Raw genomic sequence first — 24,336 nt, 5'->3', positions numbered from 1 at the left:
CACTTTCTACCACAAGAAAACCACTGAAAGAATGATGTTCATTGGGTGTTCCTTGATGCAACAAAGGTTTAACATCTTCCTCATCCTACAATCCTAAAAAGAGGCTGTTATGTAATATGCTTATGATACGAAACACAATAGAAAATCAAAAACAAAGTCTCAGAAAAAAAATAGAGGTTCGGTTCAAATTTATCTTAACTGTATGCATCAATTGTTTGGATAAATGTTTCATGCAGAGGACTGATCAACAGCTATAGAAAGCATTCGGTTGGGCTTATCACCAGCATAGGGATTCGCATATAAGGAATCGTATAGTAATCACATACTTTTTTTCAATCAGTAAAAGGAATTGTTTAAAGCATTAAAATATTTTAAAACAATATGTGCTTGTTTATGTAAGATTTAATTATTATAACATATCATGTTATTATTTTTATAGTGATCAAGTTACATCACATTTTAGGAACATTCATGCAAAAAAACTAAACCTTTTAAAAGGGAAAGATTTCACAACTGTATTTTGTCACAGATGTTTGAGCATACAAACCTAACCATATTAATAAATGCTGCTAACGAGTAAAAACAATGTCATGCATATTGTATTTATGATGATGTACGTCCACACACACACAATGTATAACAATATATTGGTTAGTTATAGGAGTATACCGTATTATGCAAGTAAACTAGCCAGGCTGGATAATGTCAGAAATCTACAATTTTATCAGTGCTATTTTTACCCGGGATTGTATCGTGATAATAAATGTTATTTCCATGTGTAATATATATTAAGTTTTTTTCTCAGTTTTTCCCTCTTTGAAGTGTACAATTTCTACGATTAGCCCCTTACAATAGAGCTGCGATTTGCGCTTCGTCCACCAGGAGGCGAGCGGAGATTAGTCTCAAGTTGCGCCATTTCGCTGTGGTAAATGCCACCAGATGGCAGTTTAGGATTGCTTCTGCTCGTGAAAGGCGCGGTTCCGCTTGAGGTCTAAATTAGAATATAAAACATAAAGTATTCTGTAATTAAATTGGACCAATTACCACGCAGGTGTATTCTGGACATTCTTTTTGCGACAAAGGTGAGTTTGTGTTAGTTTTGAACAATTCCTAAATCTTTCGGCGGCACGCTTGCTGAGCTAACCAGTTTGTATCAAAGATGGAGGACGCACAGAGAGTGCAAGTGGGGGGATGGGAGCGCCTCTCCACGGCCAGCCAATATGCCCCCTGTATCCTCGGTGGCACAGTGTTACAACCGACCTCCGCCGGTGTATTCTTTAAATACGAAGGGAAGCATCAGCATTGCGCTGCATATCTCACCATTTGTAACGTGTCTGTTGTGGTAAATGTAGCATAATCGCGCTGACTAACGCGTTGAATACGCACACGCACACACACACACACACACACACGGCCGTCCGTGTACGGCCACTATTGTGATTGTGAGATGTGCTAGGCTAGTGTAGCTAATGCGTGCAGATTTATCGACTCCGTGTTTTCTCGACGTTGGATTTGCTCCCGTTGTGATGCGAACTCGCATCCCAAGTAGTGTCCACAGGCCTGTGCAGCAGATTTCACTGTATTCACACCTAGACGATTGATGCTGAAAGTAACGTCGAAAGTGTATTAACCTCTGTCAGATTTTGGAAGTTTGTAATAAGCTAGTCAGCTAAATAGCTAACGGTTTGTCCTCTTTTGCCGCTAAATATTTAATTTGCGTGGAAACTTTGGGATCGGTAAAGTAACAGGACTGCCGTGTCTTTGCCCACGCTTAATTGAAATAACAAGCGGCAAGTGCATGCATTGCCTTGGCGCATTAGCCAGGTTAGCTAACCCCCTCTATTATTCCTCCTGACAAACCTCGCTGCCGCCAAATTTTAGCGGGTAATCACTTCGTCTGCGTTTTTTTTTTTGTCAGAGGAGGAGTTTAGCTTGATTTGTGGTATCATTGTTAAGACTTATCCAGTTATTCGCTTGGAGGATGTGCAACCACTGCTGCTTACAAAGTTTTGCTAGATTATACTTTTAACAATTTGTGGTTTTGTTTTGGTATCTTGCGTCTAAGGTCAAGTTTGAGAAGTGTCGTCTTAAATGGCGAGTTGGCTAACAACTTTCCTAGTCCGTTAAGTTTACTCCGTTCAGTTACTAGTTAATATGCGCCGCGTTACTCTGAAATGGTTGGAAATGCAGTTGTCAGTGGATTATTTGAAAGATTTCCCATTCAGACCAGTGTTGCATGTCGCAGTGGCGATGCAGAGCGCTAGGCTTGGTTTGCGTTAGGTTTTGATCTAGCTAGGACTCTAAAATGGGATGGCGAGCGTGCTGGAATAGGTAAATGGCTTTACCAGAAATGCGTGCTGCGGTGTGTGCTGTATTTAGTATAATCCGTTTTACTCATCGTTTAGCTAGCCATGTTTGGTGTGTGTTGCTGTAACAGTTCGAGGAAGTGAGGTAAAGGAGGGAGGATTTAATAGACACGAGTTGTTGGCCCAAACTCAGTAGTAGTAATGATGATAGTAACCTGTTGCTGCTAGGTGCCATTTATAATATTTTACCTACAGACTATTTTTAGCACTAAATTAAAGTTTTCATCTACTACATATGCATGATTGTTACCTAAATTCATTGCCTGTCCTATTTTAGAGCCAACATTTAAGAAAAAGCCTGCAAAATCTCTGGCTTTCCATTTATTTAGTTTTAAAAGCACTTTGTGCATATGGTACATGGCAGGTGTTTATTTGGGTTACTTTACCATGATTGAATTTCCTGAACGTATCTTAATCTTTTCCCACAGACTTGATTGCAGGAATCATGAATTCTGCATGTAAAGCTGGTTATGGCAGTGTTTCACTGAGAAATCGAGCTGTGTGTAATCCGATGGGTTTGTAGCACTGCACATAGGAACAGTTTGATTGACAGGAGTCATTAGGTGGAAATAACCTTTTTGTGTGGTCCAGCCTCTCCTCTCAAGTCAAAATGCCGATTGGTTCTAGTGTGTTCATCCCAGTCCACTGGGATATTTTACAAAGTAGGATTTTCTTTCATGGACAAATTGATGTGCTAATCAGAACTCTAACGAGAATGTCCTTTACCTACACTAGTGGATTCTCTTGCCTGTGGTTTATCATGCTGAGATATCTAATTTTACCGCTTGGTCATGGAGGTTGGTGATACTTTGATAGGAAACAAGAATAAAATGGAATGTACAATCCATAAATATCAATTCAGATAACACTGTAACAGTGCCTCTATCAGTATTGATTTCATTTTAAGAAATCTCTTCCCAGGACAAGGTTTACAATGAATGTTTATTAGCAGATCTGATTTTCACTCCATGACGCTGATCATGACATGGATGTTCCAGTTGTGTTACCAGAGCTGCCTTTTGAAACCCTCAAACATTTGTCTTTGTCATATTGCACCACAGAGTGTGTGCAGACATTGACCCAATGAGTTATGTCTGGCTACAGTGCACTAAAATTATATTTAGGAATGTAAGGCTGTCTCCTCTTTACACTGGATATCGTACTACAAAATAAAAAAAAAATTTGCAAAGCAAAGTGGTTCTGTTTTGCCTTGTTCTTTCATGGCGCACTTCACAAAAGCATATGGCATTTATGGACTTTTTAGACTCGTTAGCTTGAATGTTTCCATTTCAGGAGTCTTAAGAGGACAAATGGATCCCTCTCTTGTGTCCTCCAGGCTTACATCCAGCTTCATGTGCAGCTGCATTGCCGTCCTTGGCTCTGTCCCTCTGGGAGCACAGAGAAGAGTAAATACTTTAATTGGAACACAATGCAGGCCTAGACACAGCACACCTTCTGTCATCCAACGCGGTCATGTTTGTATCTTTGCTTTGTGTGTGGACACTGCATTTAGTCTGACATTAAATAGGTGTTGATGCATTATTAGCTACTTATGATACCAACAGCAGACTGCACTTTTTTTGGTTGCCCTCCTAATTTAGAATTTGAAGGATTGTTTGAAATGGCTATGTTGAGATAACAAAGAAGCAGTACACAAGACTATTAACTAATTTGTATTGTTACTGTCTCCTAGAATTAAAAAAAAAAAAAAAAAGACTTAATGTGTAGTACATTTTGCTTAGCTGTTCAGATGCTTGACATGTATTCCACAGGGCTTGTGTTGCCATGGTAACATCTTCATGGACTGTCACATGTTCCATCTCTGGATTTTCATTGGCCATGTTACCAGAATCAATGAACATGGCTTGATGGCCACATGAGAAGACTGTATGCCCCACCTTTCGTCGTGACTGAATATTTTAAAGGAAAGACATGTTCATGTTTTCACATGTTGCAGTCCTTTTATAACTGCAAATATTATAGCGTAATGAATAAAGCTTGTGCTGTGCAGAATTTCACATCCCAGTACCTTTACTGAGAATTAAGGTTTTTCATTTGATCTGATTGTGAGTCAGTTAAATGAAATGGATTTTGTAGTTCTATTTGGCCATTTTGCATGTCAGTGTTGATAGATTTAGATGTTTGGTTTGTACAGCCCTTTGGTTCTGAGGTGCTTCATTAAAGCATAATTAATGCACTTACACTAATTGATGTACTAATATTATTCTGTCTAGATAATATTATTACTGTTTGTTTGTTTTTTTTTCTCTTGATGATGTAAGCAGCTGATTTACAGTGTTTTACTTTACCTTTTCCTGTAGAGTCATGATATACAGTTGGGTCGGTGATTTTGCATCGTCCTGCTTATACCATAGCTGTCTTGTTAATTTCCATATAGCTAGCTAGAAATCTTGTGATGAAGATATGAGTGTTTTATTTACTATATTTTGATAAATTGTGAAACAAAGTCTTTGTTGGTGTCACCCTATACTGGTGAGTGTTACTCAATTTAATTTTCAGTTTTAAACAGACTGAGCAGATGTTACCTTAGACCCATAACTTTTATATTGACCTGAGGTTCAACTGTCTGGTCAGACAGTTCTGATGGGCTGCATAGGTTTAGTAGTGGCGTTCAGTCAGTACTGGTAACCCATGCTAGGTTCAACAGAATCCTTCCCAGCCAGGGTATTTTGCTTATCTAGCGAGATCAGTGTAGCACCAGGCAGGGATAGCTGTGTCATTAACGCTGCCAAAGCACAAGCAAACTGCTGCACTGCTCATGCATACAGTAGCACATTACATTTCCACTCCCTCTGCACACACAATTAGACACGTATGCTACTGCTACTTACAGCATTGTGATGTATGAAACAGTTTTCCATTAGGAGATTCTAACAATATGAATTACTCCTCAGTTTTTTAAGATGTAGCTGGAATTGAATAGTGCTCACAGCAATAGTTTATTTAATGTCAGACCTAAATATTTCTGTGTCTTTATGGCTGCTTTATGCACCTAAAATAATTGTCTTTCCATCTAACAAAGTATTAAGATACCATATTTTATTTATTTATTCATTTATTTTGAACTTGGTCATTGGTGATAATTAGGTTGTTCCTAATTAGTTTTTTAGGAACAACCTAATTATGGCTAGTAAAGTGACACCAAATATGCATACAGAATACGCTATCTGATAGAATTGGTATTGGATAAAGTATTAATGTGATGTACAGCCGAAACCAGCAGTTGCTACCTCTGTGTGGGAAGTCTTTTTGATGATCAGACATTTTGCCACCTGTAGTGTTGATTTCAGATACTGCTCAAGGCAGACAGGGTGGTGTAGTTCATATAATTTAGTTGGATCATGTGTACATTTTCCATTTCACATTTAATTGATTCCTTTCCCTTTGACACAAGCATACGACTAGGATGTGTCTTTGTAATCTCACACGCTATAAGCATTTTTTGGTTTAAAAACTTTTTTATTTTTGAAAAGTGGGAGCAGAACAACGAGCAGCACAAAGGTGCAACCAGCTATAGGCAGAGACGAAATGTCTTTTCAGAGACCAAAGAAAGCTCTTAATCTTTTGTGTAACATGTTTCTGGCTCTCTAAATATGCCCAAAATAATGGCACTGTCCTTGTGGGGTTCTCAGGGTCCAGTTGTCCAAAACATCTGTCATTTAATGGAAAAGGGACGTAACTATTCCACTATATTTGCAGGTTTGAGCAAGCCAGTAACTATGCATTTCATTTCCTAGTATTAAAGAAAGACATGGATAATATTGTTTTCTTTCTACTCCTCCATTCTGAAAATATAATTTTATGTTACACAAAACCTAGCCACTACTGAGGCAAGATTCAGAAAACAGTTTGTAGTTTTTATTTTTACAAAACAAGAGCCTGATTATACTGATGGACTACATTTTAGTTGCAGTGTGTTGAGTTTGGCAGCAAATCTGAATGTCAGTCTCGGTGCATTTGTACAGCAAAATGTACATTTCACCCTGATCATTACATGGGCTTGAATATGCTGGGTAAGACTGCATGTGAATAGGAAAAAATGAATATGAGAGACAGTCACTCCAGTTTGTGTTCTGGAATGTTGAACTACTGAACTGCATGTATCTTATACAACATTTGGCTTTGGAACTGCAAATCATTCTTTAGTTTATTAATTTGTTTGTTTGTTTTTGTTACCTGTATCCCCTTCCCGCCCCTCCCAAAAAGGTTAACTGAACCATTTTTGGCTTGTACTTGTAGCCTTGTAGATTTGTTTCTACTTTTTTGACAGAAATGGCTTTTTTAATTGTTATTGCAAGTGGTGATTGGGATGGGATTCAATTGCAATTACCTTGGCCCTTGTGATGCTCGATACAACATTCTTAAAACAAGTGTTATTTTCATGGGCTGGACAACATTTTAAAAACTATTTTGAACTTCTCTTGTTTGTTTCCATGCTTCTGATTGGCCATTTTTCTCTATATTCATGGTTCATTGGTTGTTGTAAATGGGCAGACCAAGCACTTTTCCCCATTTAAGACAAGCAATAATAAACCTCTATTATTGCAGGCAAAAGGTAAATCTATAGCTACTGGGGAAGCCTTTCATATGAATACAGGCCAGAAATTAATTGAAAAGCCTTGTTTTGTTAATAATCTCTTGGTCCTGTATGAAGTGTTAGCCAAGTAGCATTAAAGTATGACTAAGCAAATAGCAACTCAAATAGTGTGGTTTACAATGTAGTAATTATTGGACCCATGGTGTACAGCATACTTGGACATTACAGTATCTAGCTATAACTCTTCTCCTAGGGATAGTCCCAATGTATTTAGCCCTGGTTTTAGCTACCATGAGTTCTTCAGTGACAGCTGCAATCGCTGTGCTTCACTGTAGAGTATTATGCAGTGGAGTCACTGTAAATGCTTACCAACCTTGGGTTAAAAATAACTGACTGACAGTGATACCCTCCAGTGTCTGCCCTTGAGTTGCATCATAGCAGTTTTATGATTGGTCAGGAAGAAAAGGGGAACCTTGTTTTAGAAGGAGCCTTCACAATGGAGAAGATTGCCTACCATGTGGTGGCGCATGAAACTTTGGCAAGACATTCACCCAGGAACTGAGGCTGCAAAATGTTGAAGAAAAATTCCAATGCTTTTCTTAAAAGGGGGGGGAAAGGTGTTTCGGCACAAACCTCTTGCAGTGTGTTGGTGTTTAAACCAGTTTAGCGGTTTTGTTCTGTGCCAAATGGCAGCCTGCGGGAGGTCATTGTTTTTCTCCGTATCTGAGTTTTGAGCGGATGCTGGGATTTTCCCTGCAAGTGCTGCTGCAGTGAGGGGCTGAGACGTGGCGGGCAGCCTCAACCAACAGTCTTTCCACACTGCCCCTACAGGAGGATGTTACTATATGTGATTTGAACTGTCTGGAATCATTAAAAAAGGCTCTTGACAGTCACCTTTTTCTGTGTAAATGCCTTTGCACAGCCCTGTTTTGTAGCTTTCAGCCGAATCTTGAACGGTTACGTTTAGGAGCAGCGTGTTCATTTTTAACGAAAGATAACATCAGGTTGCGTAATTGGATATAATGTCACAAACCCAGCAGCATAAAGATGCCCTCTCCCACTGGCCTAAAAGATCCTCTGAAATGTATGTTTAAAATGTGCATGTTATCCTACCTGAAAATGAAGCTGACACCCCTGCACCCCAGTCAGTTCCAACTTGGCACCTCTTATGCCAAATTAGTCATGTCAAGTCATTTTATCTGATTAGCAGTCCCATGCTGTAGGCATATGCTTCAACTGAAGTGTTGGGGTTTTGTGTATGTACACTACATGGCGGCATATGACAAGTATGATAAGGATACTTACTGTTAAAACAGACAGATTAGTAACCAGTATATTGACTATGAAATGGAGCAAATTAGGATGTTTGTGTTCTTAATAATTAGTTTATTGAACTACTTTATGCCAAAATCTACAGAGAACTTCATATCCAACAATCATATACACTTGGGTTTAAAAACAACAAAGAAATAATGTTTTTGAAAGTATAGGCTGGTTTAAACAGTTGGACCTAACTAAACCTGCAGATTTGCCTTCTTGCTGTCTAACATTAGGACTGGTCTGTGCACATTATCTACACACAAACTGTATGAAGGGACGAAAAGTTTAAATATTTACATGGGCAATGCATTTATATCCCTTTTTGTTTGTTTTATTTAGTTTAGTTTGATGCTTCCACTGATTGATTTGATTCAGGAGTGCCTATTAGTCAGCTGTGCATACTGTGCTTGCAAAAGCCCAGACTGCCTGCTTGGCCATATACTCCAGTCTGGAGGGGGTGGGGGGAGGGGACCGCAAAACACAGTGGTAACAGGGGACTTAATTTGCTATTAACATGTCACCTTTTTCTCTGGTGACTTTCTGATTTGTATATTTGCAACTGTGTGTTGTGATATTTACCTAGTGAGGTAACAAAAGGCACATGCATTTCTATGGCACAAGCAATGTTTATGAATTGTAAGTCAGGGAAAGGCAAACAGATTTGCAGTCTCGGTATCCAGAGACGCCGGGCTCATCCACTCGCGCCTTTGGAGGTAGGGAGCCATCTAGTGTCAGATAAACGCTGACCCCAAGCACAGGTGCACCCAGTTCTTTGACTGAGCTGGTTGGTGGGCTTGCTGTTCTGTTTCAGTATTCTGAAATGATAGTAAAACACACAGGTCTTGGTTCAATATTAACACAGTCCTATTCCATCCTCTCACAAAGACAAGCAGTCAGTGTAGACATCTCTTGATTGATCTGTTTCCACAGCAACACTGAAAGACCATGCTTGGTCTGCCCCCTACTGTCAGTCTGTGGTTCTTCAGATTGAATTTTCTGCATTTATCCCAGGGCATGACAAATAGTGAAGTAATGTTTTCCCATAAATTGACTAATAAATCATTAGCCTAGTTTTGTAATACCTTGGGATTATCTTCAGTGGTTTGGGGCTGTTTGCTGCTTTTAGTGGAAAACCTGTGACTTGCACTGCTCCTAGTGGCTGTGAGATGTTGGTGCAATCCTTTTGTGTCTGTCTGGCTTTGCGGGCAACTTTTTGTTCATCTGAAGAACATTTGGAAGAGTCACACATTGGGGCGATTTGCCCTTTTCATACCGAATGTAAAGAGAAATGTTATTGAATCACATGGGGTTTTTTTTAAGTATTGACTGATGTTTTGCACAATAAAAATGCTTGACAAGGCCCAATGTAGGATTGCCTCTTCAGTAAAGTGTATTTCGAAATTATACAGTTTCCATTTGTAAACTGTCAAGTGGTGTAATACGTCAGGAATTATGTTCTCAATCACTTTTAAAAAATGCAATCTTGTGCAATGATCGTGGACTTGTAGATTTATTTGTATCCTAGAGAATTACTTATAGAAACCGATCCATGAAGAAAAAACTCCAACGAGCACTTGAGCTTTTTTATCTTCAGCCTTCAAATGTCTGGATATCTAAATGCTGATGTTCATCCAGCACTGAAGTCAAATTAAACATATCTTAAAAGTGTAATAAAACATTCTATTGTGCTTATTTGTGCAGAACTATTTTATTTACATGAAATAATGAAATAAGATGATTTCTTTAATTTCTTCATTGCAGTTCTAATATTGGCCAGATGGTGGAGTTCTTCATGATCAGATTTTTAAAGTATTTACAGTCAGTACATCAAAAGAGATGCAGTTCATATAGTCACTGGTGTTCTGTTGTGTGCGTTTTTTCCCCAAATAGATTATTTGTGGCACCTCCTCCTGACCGAGGCCCAATGGCTGTGTTTGCAGGGTATGCAGTCTGAGTGGATGGAGGTCTTCACTGCCTGCTCTCACTGAACTCATCTTACTGGAGACCAGCAGAAGTCCCCCTCTACTGCTCTGGATAAAGTATCTACAATAAATCCCCTTGCCTCAGCAGAGAAACAAGATGATTAACTCAGACTTCCCTGTTTTGCAGTGAGTAAAACGCTTTTAAAAGCTGAAATTTAAAGAAGCTTCTGTAGTTTCATGTTATGGAAATATGACAGAATAAATTTCAGTTTGTTCATTTTGTTGGCGGACAATGTTGCTTTTGTAGCTCCAGTGTGGCTTTATGTGTGTTTGCGTGTGTCTTGTTTGCAGGGACTCCTCTAATGAGTCTGGACAGGGAGACTCGGTGAGTCTGAGTCTAAGTGTCAGTGAGCTGGAAGACACTGGAGAGGGCAAGAGTAAAAAGAAGAGAGGCAGGCCAGGGAGACCCCCGGTACGACCTGCTACTCATGTTGTTCCTGTAATTGCACTGAGCTTTGTCTTGTAGCTTGTTTCTCAAAATTAAGTTAATGTACAGAGCTCTCTGCTTTGTCTCTGCTCTTACAATCATTAACAGCTGAGCTGTATGTGATGTGTCGGAGCTGGAGGAAATGCGAAAGTGAAAGTGCTTTGAAAGTGCTCTGGCCCTCAAGGTCCACTTCAGATTTATTTGCTTTCTTGGCAGGCGGCCAGTAAAAAGGCCCGCAAGTCTCCAGTGGACAAGGGAGGCAGGAGGCCTAATGGCATGGCCCAGCACAATGGCCAAGGAGGGGACCCCTCCACGCTCTTTGAGGTGGTCAAGCTTGGCAAAAGTGCCATGCAGGTAAAGCCAAATGCATCCCCTCTAGTACATGTACGGAGAATACAGTAAAGAACTTGAAGCCTCCAGAATTGACAGAACTGAACTGTTCAACATTTGCATACATTTTCTTTAGAAGTTGCTATAGTTGTTTTGTTACCCCACTCGTAATTCTTTTTAAAGTCTTGTGATCCCACGTTAGTAACATTGCTGTGTTTATCCCAAATGAGGGTATTGTGACTCGTGAATGTCCTTTTTGTGTGACTGCTTGCAGTCAGTTGTTGATGACTGGATCGAATCGTACAAACAGGACCGAGACATGGCTCTTCTGGATCTTATCAACTTTTTCATTCAGTGCTCTGGGTGCAAAGGTAATTTCCATAACGCTGACCTTAACAATGCTTTAAATTACGATCCAGATATGTAATATTTTTCAGAGTTCAGGATTTATATTGACACCAACCAAAAACAGGCAGATAGCCAGACCTGACAATGTAATGATCTTAGTCAGCACTAGTTCAAGTATGCTACTTGGTCATTAAATCAAATGTAGTTGTGCTTGTCTGTGATCCCTCACTACTGTGATTTAGGTGTCTACCAGGTTGACACACGTTTCCCATAGCTTGGCCATATTTTGTCATTGTGGAAAAACAACTGGATTGTAGGTAGTTACCGCTCTTCTCGTTTAGGTATGTAGGCTTGTTAGTATTTTGTACAACCCAAAAGTTTGTGAACTCTTAGGAAGTTTCTATTTCTGCATAAATGTGACCTAAAACTTCATCAGATTGTCACAGAAGTACTAAAAGTATATAAAGAGAACAGAATTTTTAAAAATGAGGCAAATTTATTGAGGAAAATGATCCAATATTATATTTGGCAGTGGCAAAAGTATGGAAACCTTTGCTTTCAGTATCTGGTGTGACCCCCTTGGGCAGCAATAACTGCAACTAAACATGTCTGGTAAATGTTTAGTAGTCCTGCACATCAGCTTGGAGGAATTTTAGCCCATTCCTTCACATTTACATTTATGGCATTTAGCTGACACTTTTATCAAAAGTGACTTAATTTTGACTGAGTACAACTTGAGCAATTGAGGGTTAAGGGCCTTGCTCAGGGGCTCAACAGTGGCAACTTGGCAGTGGTGGGGCTCAGCAACCTTCCGATTACAAGTCAAGTATCTTAACCACTGAGCTACCACTGCCTGCTTTAATTGTTTAAACTCCGGTTATGTTGGTGGGTTTCCTCCCATGAACTACTTGTTTCAGGTCCTTCCCCAACATTTATATTTGAATAAGATCAGGACTTTGACTTGGCCATTCCAAAACATTAGCATTACTCTTCTTTAACCATTCTTTGGTAGAACAAAGGTAGAACCTGCACGACCCATGTTCTCTTGACATTCAGCTCACAGACAGATGGCCTGACATTTTCCTTAAGAATTTGCTAGTATAATTTGGAATTCATTGTTCATTCAATGATGACAGGCCATCCTGGCCCAGATTCAGCAAAACATCGTGGTTTGGGACTACCACCACCATGTTTCACAGAAAGGATGAGGTTTTTATGTTGGAATGCAGTGTTTTCCTTTCTCCAAACATAACACTTTTCATTTAAACCAAAAAGATCTATTTTGGTCTCCTCCTTCCACAAAACATTCTGGTTTGTCCATATGGTCTTTAGCAGACAGGCATGATCTTTAACAGATCTTTAACTGCAGACAGGCAGCAGTGTTCTTTTTGGAGAGCAACAACATTCTCCTTGCCACCCTACCATTTGTTGTTCAGTGTTCTCCTGATTGGTGCACTCATGAACATTTAACCTCAGCCAGTGTGAGAAGTTTAGTTGCTTTGAAGTTACCTTTGGTTCTTTTGTTAAGCTCCTTGCTCTTGGCGTGATCTTTGTTCGTCAACCACTCCTGGGGAGGGTAATAATGTTCTTAAATTTCCTCCATTTGTACAGAGTCTGTCTAACTGGATTGGTGTAGTCCAAACTCTTTAGAGATGTTTTTGTAACGTTTTCCAGCCTGATGAACATAAACAACTCTTCTTCCGAGGTCTTCAGAAATATCCTTTGTTTATGAAATAATACACTTCCACAAATTTGTTGTGAAGATCAGACTTTGCTAGATCCCTGTTCTTTTAAATAAAACACAGTGCCCACTCACACCTGACTGTCATACTATCGTTTGACACCTGACTTAAATATCAAGTTATCTTCTAATCCTAAAGGTTCACATACTTTTGATAAGGGTTCACAAGCACCACTGTATACCCTTTAAATTAGCTGTTGCTCATCAGGTGGCTTATTTTTTTAAATCGCATTAGGTTGACCTGGTCTTTTAATTGCAGGTACCGTCAGGATAGAGATGTTTAGAAACATGCAGAATGCAGAAATCATCAGGAAGATGACGGAGGAGTTTGATGAGGTATGATATTAACCTCCCCATTAGATCCATCGTTCATGGATCGACGCTTCGGTTTTGATGAGCTCATCAGGAAGGTTTTTTATTTTCACAACAAATGGTAAAAGCCCCATTGCTAATTTAACACCACAAGCCTGTAGCTGCTATGGTGTATCGTGTATGTTTTTACAGTGTGCAGTGTCGTTTCCCCCCCCCCCACCCTCCCCCTCCCCCTCCCCCTCCCCCCAAATAAATAAATAAATAAATAAAAGACCTGAGATGCCTCACTAACTGGCTGTTGGGTTACAGGATAGTGGTGACTACCCGCTGACCATAGCCGGCCCACAGTGGAAGAAGTTCCGTTACAACTTCTGCGAGTTCATCTGCGTTCTGATCCGACAGTGCCAATACAGCATCATCTACGATGAGTACATGATGGACACCGTCATCTCCCTTCTTACAGGCCTCTCTGACTCGCAGGTCCGAGCCTTCAGACACACCAGCACGCTGGCAGGTAAACACCCTCCTTCAGTACCAATTGGCTTGTTTGGTTGTTTTTTGTTTTTTTTATTTGCGTTTGGAGCATGCAAAGCATGTGTTTGGTAGATTTCAGGCTGAATCAGTACCTAGCTCCACAGTGCTGTAGCACTGGCAGTTTAGCACTGATTTTCAGATTTATATTGTTCTGTGGGAGCAACAGTTATGGCCTCCTGTCAGCAACAGTATACATTGTGTTCTGCTTCTTTAAAGGTTGAGCAATAGTGAGTAAAACCCAAACTGATTCTATTTGGTTTGGTGCCTTATTGTCCCGGCAGCTATGAAACTGATGACAGCTCTGGTGAACGTAGCGCTGAACCTGAGCATCAACCAGGACAACACGCAGAGACAGTACGAGGCCGAGCGCAACAAGGTGGCCGGCAAGAGGGCCACCGACAAGCTGGAGCTTCTGCTGGAGAAGAGGAAGGAGGTGTGGCCTTGCTTCCTGCTTCTCTCCTGATGCGCTTGTATGCATTTTAGCCCTTCATTCACTGAGGCTGTGATGTATCTTCCAGCTCCAAGAGAACCAAGACGAGATTGAGAACATGATGAACTCTATCTTCAAAGGAATTTTTGTTCACCGCTACAGGTGTGGCTCAGATCCACAAGAGAAAAATGATCCCTGATGTTTGTGTTCATGTTTGTCATGTATTTATGTACATGTTTATTGGAACTTGATTGCATTTCTTCGGCTGTTTTCAGGGATGCTATTGCTGAGATCCGAGCGATCTGCATTGAGGAGATTGGTGTGTGGATGAAACTGTACAGTGATGCCTTTCTAAATGACAGCTACCTAAAGTACGTGGGCTGGACGTTACACGACAGGGTGAGTGCCTATACAGCCTCAACGCTGAGCTGGTCAGTGTTACAGCCCATGAAGCCTCAGTGCTGAGACTCACAGCTGGTCAGCGTTACAGCGGGTCTTGATAGTCTTGAGCATGTACAAGTGAATACGTTCATCTTAACTGTAGAGTTCCTACAGCAGCCACATTGAATGCCAATCGGTGCAAGGAGTGAGGGGCATGTTCTAACCGAGACGAAACTTGTGGGAACATTCAAGCAAACTCCTGACATTTGTGTCTTTGCAGCAAGGTGAAGTCCGACTCAAGTGTCTCAAAGCTCTTCAGACTCTCTACACCAACAGGGGGCTGTTCCCCAAGCTGGAGCTCTTCACTAATCGCTTTAAGGTTAGACACGCATCCATGCTATAGCGCCTTGTACCCTTATGACAGGTATTGGTAGGAACCAAAGCTTTATTAGCTAAACATGTCTCACTTCAGGCTCTTCTCTTCTCCTCCTCTAGGACCGCATTGTGTCCATGACTCTTGATAAGGAGTATGACGTGGCGGTGGAGGCCATCCGGCTTGTGACTCTAATACTGCAGTGAGTACCTATGTCTCCTTTTCTTCGTCTGTCTTTCGCTGCTGGCATCTCTCTGATCTGTGCACTGCTGTCTGTGTGCTACCAGTGGCAGTGAGGACGCCCTGTCCAATGAAGACTGCGAGAACGTCTATCACCTGGTCTACTCCGCCCACCGGCCTGTGGCCGTGGCTGCCGGGGAGTTCCTCCATCGGAAGTGAGTAAATGAACATCTGTTGAATCTCCTTTCTTGTTGGTCTATAGTAGCATCAGTCGTTGGTGGTCTGTCCTGAAAATGGCTCCCTCAGACTCATTCTGAGCCCCCGAGGCACAATGTATTCTGAAGCGTGTAATCAACTCCGGTGGTCTGCAGGCTCTTCAGCCGCCATGATCCCCAGGCTGAGGAGGCACTCGCCAAGCGGCGGGGCAGGAACAGTCCCAACGGCAACCTCATCAGGATGCTAGTGCTTTTCTTCCTGGAGAGTGAGGTGAGGAGCTCTGTGTAAACCACATCCCAGCACTCTGCTGTCCTTTTAGTAAAATCCCTCATTTACTTTGGCTTGTTGTCCATACAGTAGGTTGTGTGTCTGCATACAGATAATCCTTGTTAGTTTTATTAGAACATGCTGGCAATTTGGCATTAGTTTTCTCCATTTGTCTGTCTGTCTCTGTGCACGTGTCTTTCTGCATTTGTGCCTGCGTGTATTCTAGCTACACGAGCACGCGGCCTACCTGGTGGACAGCCTGTGGGACAGCTCTCAGGAGCTGCTGAAGGACTGGGACTGCATGATTGAGCTTCTGCTGGAAGAGCCCGTGCAGGGCGAGGAAGGTGCGGCCGCCGCTCCCCTCCTCCACCCGGCCCCCCTGCACCACCCAATGCCTTACCTCAAACAATCATTCAGTAGCCTGTTACTTTGTTTCTGTGGCTTAAAACCCATGCGCCGGCTGCCGTTTCAGCACTGGGAGACCGGCATGAGAGCGCTCTGATCGAGCTCATGGTGTGCACCATCAGACAGGCGGCCGAGGCTCACCCGCCCGTCGGCCGAGGGACTGGCAAGAGGGTACGGTATCTGCCACGCAAGCTTTGGTGCCGAGCGTTCTGTTGCATTTAGAAGTCACGCATGGACACGTTTTGCTTAGTGTTGCTTTTCATACTGTGGCACCTCAGGTTCTCACCGCCAAAGAAAAGAAGACCCAGATTGATGACAAGAATAAACTGACAGAGCACTTCATCATCGCACTTCCCATGCTGCTGTCGAAGGTACACAGTTTTGGAAAACCCAAATGAAAAGATCCGGGGCGTGTCTTCATACCCCCTTGTAGAGATGTTCATTAAGGCCCCCCGAAAGTGCTAAGCCCCAGTCCTGTCACTGGGTGATTTGCAGGCTCAGTCCCCAGTTATGAGAGTCCAATCCCTGGCTGGGAGTCCAAGAGAGAATAATTGCTCTCTACTCTTACTGGCATGCCCCCTACCCCCACCCATCTGTCAACATGATGCCAGCCAACATTGGCGGAGCTGGTTGGTGCTCTCCTCCAAATGCGTTGAGCCGACCTGTTTAGAAAAAAAAGATATGATGCCCGGCTCCACATGCTAGCCTTCACCTAGCTGGGTGGCATTGTCCGATGGGTGGAAGAATTAGTTAGCTACTAGGTGGAGGTGACCAGCACTGAGAGGAAACTGGGATAAAAATAAAAACAATGTGCTTTATAAAACTATATGTTGCTTCTCCTATGTCAGTATAACTTTCTTAAACATACAGATATTTAAGAAAGGTATAACGGTGTGTGTGAGAGAGCGGTATATTCATATATGATATATGATTGTGTACAGTGCAGGACTCATCGCTATTCTTTTGCTGTCCCCAGTACCAGGCAGACGCTGAGAAGGTGGCCAACCTCTTACAGATCCCGCAGTTCTTTGACCTGGAGGTCTACAGCTCGGGGCGAATGGAGAAGGTTTGTGAACTGTAGAGTTTGGGGTGTAGAGTTGTGCTGTGGTAGTGGGTGGGGTGATGTTTACCGAGGCCGTGCTCTGTTCTCCGCCCTCGCTGCCACCATGCAGCACCTAGACGCACTGCTGAAGCAGATCCGCCTGGTGGTAGAGAAGCACACGGAGACGGAGGTGCTGGAGGCCTGCAGCAAGACCTACAGCATCCTGTGCAGCGAGGAGTACACCATCATGAACCGCGTGGACATCGCCCGCAGCCAGCTCATCGACGAGCTCACAGACCGTTTCAGCCATTCGGTGGAGGACCTGTTGCAGGAGGTGAGCCAGTGACTTCATCTCGTGGTCATGCACCCTCCTCACCCCATCCCATTTAGGGAGCATAATTCTGTTATCATTTACCCTCTCCACTTGAGGTTGTTTCACTGCCAACAGCTCTAATATTTCACAATTCTAACCTGACCAATATAGAAAAGAAGCCCATTTTTAATAATAAGCTTTCACACCTGCTGTCATTTGAATTCTTTGTATGAAAAAGTAGTTAAAAGCCTTATTGCTTAAGGCATTAACAATATATTCTGACAGTAATTAAGGCTTTTAATCTGGGAGCATAGATCCTTTTTTTTTAATGCACATCGCTAACTCTACTGATCCCAGTGAGGGGAAAGGTACTCTAGTGTGCTAAAGGATTATTTTTTTTCCTCAGGGGGATGAAGCTGACGATGATGACATCTACAGTGTCCTCTCATCCCTAAAGAAACTCACCGCTTTCCACAAGTAAGAGAAACATGGCTTCTTTCAAGCTTCTCCCTCCATTTGGTTGGTCAGATGCTTCCATTCTTTGTGAAAATGACCACTTTTTTTCTTCCTCTGTTGCCAGTGCTCACGACCTCACAAAATGGGACCTGTTTAAGAACTGCTATCGGTTACTTAAAATGGGAATCGAGCAGGGCTCCATGCCAGAGCAGGTAGGTGCTTTCAGGTGCAGTGTGGCATCTTTCCTGTAGCATGTAGGTAAAACTGTTGGGAGATTAACGCCGACTTGATTGTGTTCAGATTGCTGTCCAGGCCCTCCAGTGTTCACATTACTCCATTCTTTGGCAGCTAGTCCGAATAACTGAAGGATCTCCGTCCAAGGTATAGCGATGTTGCACCTTAGACTCCCACTCTCAGATAGGAGCCACATTGTTTCATTGATCATGCAAAACCCTTGTCAGGGTAAATTTTGTACCTGTTTATACTGGTTGCACACCTTATTGCTATTAGATTTTGAGGTTGTGGCATGTAATCCTGTTTGTATTTTCCCAGGATGACCTTGTTGCTCTGAGGAGAGTGGTGAAATCATTCTTGGCTGTATGCCAGCAGTGCCTGTCAAATGTGAACACTCCTGTCAAAGAGCAGGTGAGGGATGGTGAAGGAGTAATTGCTGACTCAGGCTACACGTTGGAGTCTCCTAAAGGAATGTGTGTAGCGGTGGCATAATGTTCTGTGCCTTATGACGGCACACACAGAACATCATAAAAATTGGCTAAATGAATTACAAACTCCCTTTCAAAACGGCAGCCATTCAGTTTTGAGTCCACCGCGCGGAGGCTTGCATGTGAGCTGTAGCGTGTCCTCCATACACGATACTTGGTGGTGACCAAGGCGACTGATCCTCTCTCGCCTGCAGGCCTTCATGCTGCTGTGTGACCTGCTCATGATCTTCAGCCACCAGCTGACCACGGGGAGCAGAGAGGCACTGCAACCACTGGTCTTCAACCCGGATGGCACCCTGCAGAGCGAGCTCCTCAGCTTTGTCCTAGACCATGTCTTCATCGACCAGGATGACGAGAACCAGAGCATGGGTGCGTCCTCTCCTCGGCGTGCCCACCGCATCAGCATACCCCACTAAAGGGGGGCTGGCCTCTCTTAGGTTTTGCCCCATCATCGGGATAACGTCATTTCGAATCCTGGTGATGTCCCAGCTATCTTTTGGCTGGGAGCTCAAGATGCTCTTATTGGCCATATCTTAAAGCTTTATCTTGAGCTGCAATTTTATCAGGTTTCATGGGAACATGGTAAGCTGGGAGTAAGTTATGTTGCATCAGAGAGTTCAGATGTAGAACATTGTAGTCCAGCACTAGCTTCCACAGGCTTACAATGGCATAGTATGGAATAAACAGGTTGGGCGTGGCGTAAACATCTTTAGCGTATTACATGTGTAGGACTTCATTAGATGAGTGCTGTGGTGATCAGTTTGTGCCCTTCTGCAAAGCTGAGTGCCTTCAGAGTGTAGCTGTGGTTAAAATGAAGGGTCAAGCACACAGCTGTAGTCTCCTCTCAGCAAAGCCGTGTTGCAAACTGCAGTGCAGCCCTATTTTGAGGTTTGAGCTGGTGATCTGGATTGTCTTTCTGTAGACGAGTGTTGTAATTCCGTCTCTCTGCCTCTCAGAGGGTGATGAGGAAGATGAAGCAAATAAAATCGAGGCTTTGCACAAGAGGAGGAACCTGCTTGCTGCCTTTAGCAAGCTCATCATATATGACATTGTGGACATGCCTGCAGCAGCTGACATCTTCAAGCATTATATGAAGGTATGGAAACACCCAGCCTCTTTTCTAAAGATTATTAGCTGTGTAGCAGGTTGTGTAGGGAGTTCCTGTTCTGAGATCATTCATTGCTGACTTTTTCCTTAGTACTACAATGACTATGGAGACATCATCAAGGAGACCCTGAGTAAGACAAGACAGACAGACAAGATCCAATGTGCCAAAACTCTAATACTCAGTTTGCAACAGGTGAGCAATTCCATTTTTACCAAGGGATGGCTCCATTTAATCTGAATTAGCAGAGTGTCAAATTGGGAATTGTTTCCAGTCCAGATCTGGGTTTAATCCAGGCTCCGTCAGAAGCCAGGCTTGCATGTTCAGTCCTGTAACACTGATGGAGCTGAGTGGGCGTATGCCTGTGTTCACCGTGTGCATGCTTCTTTTCTGCATCGCAGCATCTTCGTTCTCATTCTTTGGCACATCCCTCTGCTCTGTTCCCAGCTCTTTAATGAGCTTGTGCAGGATCAAGGGCCCAACCTGGACCGAACCTCCTCGCACGTGAGTGGGATCAAGGAGCTTGCCCGCCGTTTCGCCCTCACCTTCGGCCTGGACCAGATCAAAACCCGGGAGGCAGTGGCTACGCTACACAAGTGAGTCACTCTGCAGGCCATCGACAACACAAATGACTTCCAGTTACTCCTCTAAAGAGATAATGAATGTCGGTAGTGAGACCGTCTGTGAACGGAATACAAATGCAGCTTTGAAGTGTCTCACTGTAAACAGCAAACTTGTGTGTTTGGTTTTGTGTGGCCTTCAGGGATGGAATTGACTTTGCCTTCAAGTTTCCAAACCCCAAAGGTGCGGAGTATCCTCCCACGAACCTGGCTTTCCTGGAAGTGCTGTGCGAGTTCTCTTCCAAACTCCTCCGTCAGGATAAAAAAACTGTGTAAGTGTAAAGGGCATCAGTGTAAAAGATTGAGGGTAGTGTCAAAAAGACCAATATGTTGGATATGTTATTGTGATGAGAATGTTGGTGAGTGTGGTAGTGTGTGAGAGCAAGGCATTGTGGGGACATACAGCTTTGTTGTTGCTGTGTGCGTGCGTGCATGCGTGCGTGTGTGCTCGCTCGCTCCTGTCCTTACCATTTGTTTTGCACACCTTCACAGCCACTCGTACCTGGAGAAGTTCATGACGGAGTACATGATGGAGCGGAGGGAAGATGTTTGGCTGCCGCTCATCGCCTACCGGAACTCTCTGCTGACTGGTGGTGATGAGGACCGCATGTCGGTCACCACGGGCAGCACCACCAGCCGGGCCAGCACTGTGCGCAGCAAGAGGGGCCGACCGCCGCTGCACAAGAAACGCACAGACGGTGAGGAAGCAACGCCTACTCTCTCTACACCCTTGTGGGTCGTGTGTCTGATGCGTGATTGCTCTGTGCAGCGATACAGACATTGTCAGGTGGGAGTAAGAATACGGGAGCCAGCCCATGGTTGTGTCTTCCTTTTAGTTTCACAATTGCTCCTCATACGGCAGTTAGCCATTGAAGGCATGCTATGCACTTGCACAATGTACATCAGCCACTCTTGGAGCAAGACACATGCTGCTTAGAAAAAGGCTTTGTGGCTGACAGTCGAGTGACTCGACTCGGATCACATCTTACAAAAGCACCTTAACTGAGAACGAAGCATCGCTACTCCATTGACAACTCATGTCTGTTACTGCTCGTCACTAGGAACTAGTCTTAACGAGCTTAACAACACACTTCTGTCTCTGCATGTGTGCGCCCACGTGGCCACGAGTAGTACCGGAGGAGAGTGGGGATGGCTCGTGGGTGATGCGTAACGACAGTCTCCAGACGCCCGGCGGCCTGCAGACCCCGCAGCTCACCTCCACGGTGCTGAGGGAGAACCCGCGGCAGGCGGCAGAGCACATCCCCGACCAGGACTCGTCCGAGCCCGGCTCCGAACCAGACTTCATTCACAAGTATGGAGCCCAGACGCCGACATTGCTGACTGCGGAAAGGTTACCCCTCAGCCGTCGTTGCTTTCTGGCCTGATCCGCCGTGTCCCCTTTGCTCAGTCCACAGATGCAGATGTCATGGCTTGACCAGCAGAAGATGGAGGAGGTGAACAGGAAGGACAGAGGCGGCATGAACTACATGAAGGCACGGAGTGGGGGCGTGAGGCAGCAGGTGTAAGTGCAGACACGCCTGAGCTTTCTGCTCAGGCAGCCCCTTCTATGCATTGAAAGTTTGTTTTGACTGAGGTTTAGGACGAGCCCTGTACCAACAGTGGCAGAGTTCTGAGGTCTGGTGTGAATGTAGCACTGAGGAAGACTAACCATGGATCAGCCATGCTCAGCCATACAATACAGCGAAGGTTTTAACAAAGCCTAAAGGAAGTGTCTGTAGTTGCAGACTTAGGCATCACGTATGTTTGGTTGATAATGTGACTTCTGTAAAGGAGTAAGCTTTAGTGCTTGACATGAGCCAAGCTTTATTTGCCACGTGTGTTAATTTAGACGTGGCTTAATGGAAGACGATGCCGAACCCATCTTCGAGGACGTGATGATGTCGTCGCGTGGTCAGCTGGAGGACATGAACGAGGAGTTTGAGGACACTATGGTGATAGATCTGGTGAGTTGCTCAACAAGGCAACTCCCGTGTCCTCGAGGACTCTTCCGTTGTGAGAGAGGCTAATCTACAACTAAACATGTACAACTCCAACTGTTTTCATTTGTTTCAGCCACCATCAAGAAACAGAAGAGAGAGAGCCGAACTCAGACCAGATTTCTTTGACTCTACAGCAATTATAGAAGATGATTCTGTAAGTCTTGCCTTTTGTATTCTGATATTCAGTTGTGACAAATGATTTGAATGATTTTCAGTAAAGAAATGCACATGGATTAATTGGTCATGTGTAAATTCATAACCTGTAGTACGATGGGAATTATCTGCTCTGAGAACTGTGATTTGTGTGTGCGTGCGTACGTGTGGTTGTAATGGTAGCAGTGTGAGTAGTAATGGTGCCCTTTTGTTTTTTGTTCTCAGGGATTTGGTATGCAAATGTTTTGAAGCAGACTGCGACTCTCTGTGGGAGAATCACAACCAGCAACGCTGTTTCTCCAATCAAGCAAAGCCAACATTTTAAAAGTTACATGGTCAGCGTCTTTTTAACACACACACACACACACACACACACACACACACACACACACACACACATATACATACATATATATATCTCTCTCACACAGACACACACACACACACACACATCAGACTGTCGTGCATTTTTTTCAGTGATACAGACATGTTTTTTGACCCAGATTAAAGGGTTGGTGATCATACAGTTTTAGTAAGGACCAGTGTGTGTGCATCATCCGTCCTTCTATCTCTCCTGTGTTATCTTAGTATACACGGTCCATGAACTATTGAATAACTACATGACTTATTTTTTGTTGTTCTCTTGGGGTGCCCTGTTTGTTTGTTTGTTTGTTTGTTTGTTTTTGTTTGTTTGTTTGTTTTGGCAAAACTGTACATACTGTATGAGTGTGTGTAACATCACTGTGCATTCAACTTGAGTCCCAATCCTACTGTTTTATTTTAAATGGAGACACATCAAGGCACCCAGGGGAGGATGTTGGAAGAGCCAGGGTCTCGAAAGCAGCCAGGACGCATTCTAGCTGCTTTGGTTGTTCTCAAACAGGATGTTAAGAACTTGCCGGTTTACATTTGACCAGTTTGTGTTTAAAGATTACAAATAAGAGCCTTTAGAATAATTTGACCTTCAGTTTTACATCTGTGAATATGTCCCGGCTGTACAACATTTACACAATACAGTGTGTTTGTGAATGTTCTTCATTATCTATTGGGATTGCTGTCCCATGTATGAAAGTGCATTAAGTATCATTTTAGAAACTCAATGTGGTATTCATGGATGCTGTTAGATCCCTTGTTTAGGATGGTGCCTATAGACTACACTGCTATTTTAGTTAGGACTCATAAAATCGAGGATTATGCGTTCAACATGTTGACCGTTCCACTTTTTATGTTTAAATAAAGGTATTTAAAAATATTTTCAATTAAGTACATTTGCAAGAGCTATCAGAATTCAAGTATTTGTTTTTTAGCACAATTTTTGTTGTTGATGTCTGTCCCCAAACTGTACTGGAAACATATTTTTTCATGGCCAGAACAAAGCCTAAATATAAATTTTATTTTGTTTCAGTCGCTCACAACGCAGGTTCATTTTCCATGTAATCTGCACAGACAATGAGAGAAAATCTGCATTTTCTCCAGATATTGGGAAAAACTGTGTGGCCGTTAAAATTCCTAACGGGTGGGTTTCTTTGGTTTAAAGCCGAAACAAGGTTTATTTTGACAGTCATTTTTCTGCCGCCCTGCTTGGAATTCTTGGTCAAATAGATTTTAACTGTTGCTTTGTGGGGGGAAATCTACATTTTGTTTCAATGTTGTTCAGTACCAACAAAGTGCATTTTAATAAAATGGGCTATTCATAATGCTTTTCTGTCTGTGATTTTAAAAATAATTTGCACTTTGTGGATGGAGAAGAAAGTG

The 24,336-nt window shown here is 43.0% G+C and overlaps 1 protein-coding gene across 2 annotated transcripts; it reads left to right on the top strand.

Annotated features, from left to right (window-relative positions):
- The first annotated feature begins 935 nt into the window (after positions 1-935).
- On the top strand, positions 936-24,278 carry stag1b (STAG1 cohesin complex component b). Of its 2 annotated transcripts, none has more exons than XM_027008072.3 (34): positions 936-1,082; positions 10,185-10,352; positions 10,518-10,638; positions 10,870-11,007; positions 11,258-11,354; positions 13,332-13,408; positions 13,694-13,898; positions 14,200-14,351; positions 14,437-14,510; positions 14,624-14,747; positions 15,010-15,108; positions 15,225-15,304; positions 15,390-15,497; positions 15,654-15,768; positions 15,992-16,109; positions 16,238-16,341; positions 16,449-16,541; positions 17,147-17,236; positions 17,343-17,546; positions 17,932-18,002; positions 18,106-18,193; positions 18,282-18,362; positions 18,534-18,626; positions 18,898-19,072; positions 19,660-19,799; positions 19,902-20,003; positions 20,256-20,404; positions 20,572-20,700; positions 20,921-21,126; positions 21,560-21,740; positions 21,837-21,950; positions 22,278-22,392; positions 22,502-22,582; positions 22,807-24,278. In XM_027008072.3, exons 2-34 carry the CDS (start codon positions 10,324-10,326, stop codon positions 22,828-22,830), a joined length of 3,777 nt encoding a protein of 1,258 aa, XP_026863873.2. In that variant the 5' UTR covers positions 936-1,082; positions 10,185-10,323; the 3' UTR covers positions 22,831-24,278. The 2 variants fall into 2 exon arrangements, with proteins under 2 accessions (XP_026863873.2, XP_026863872.2); XM_027008071.3 differs by having other exon boundaries at positions 10,135-10,352.
- Positions 24,279-24,336: the final 58 nt, after the last annotated feature.

This window comes from Electrophorus electricus, chromosome 1, assembly GCF_041902795.1.
Source record: "Electrophorus electricus isolate QZ-2024a chromosome 1, ASM4190279v1, whole genome shotgun sequence".
NCBI lineage: Eukaryota > Metazoa > Chordata > Actinopteri > Gymnotiformes > Gymnotidae > Electrophorus > Electrophorus electricus.
Note: the sequence above shows the minus strand (reverse complement) of the source record. Positions and strands in the feature narration are given on the sequence as shown.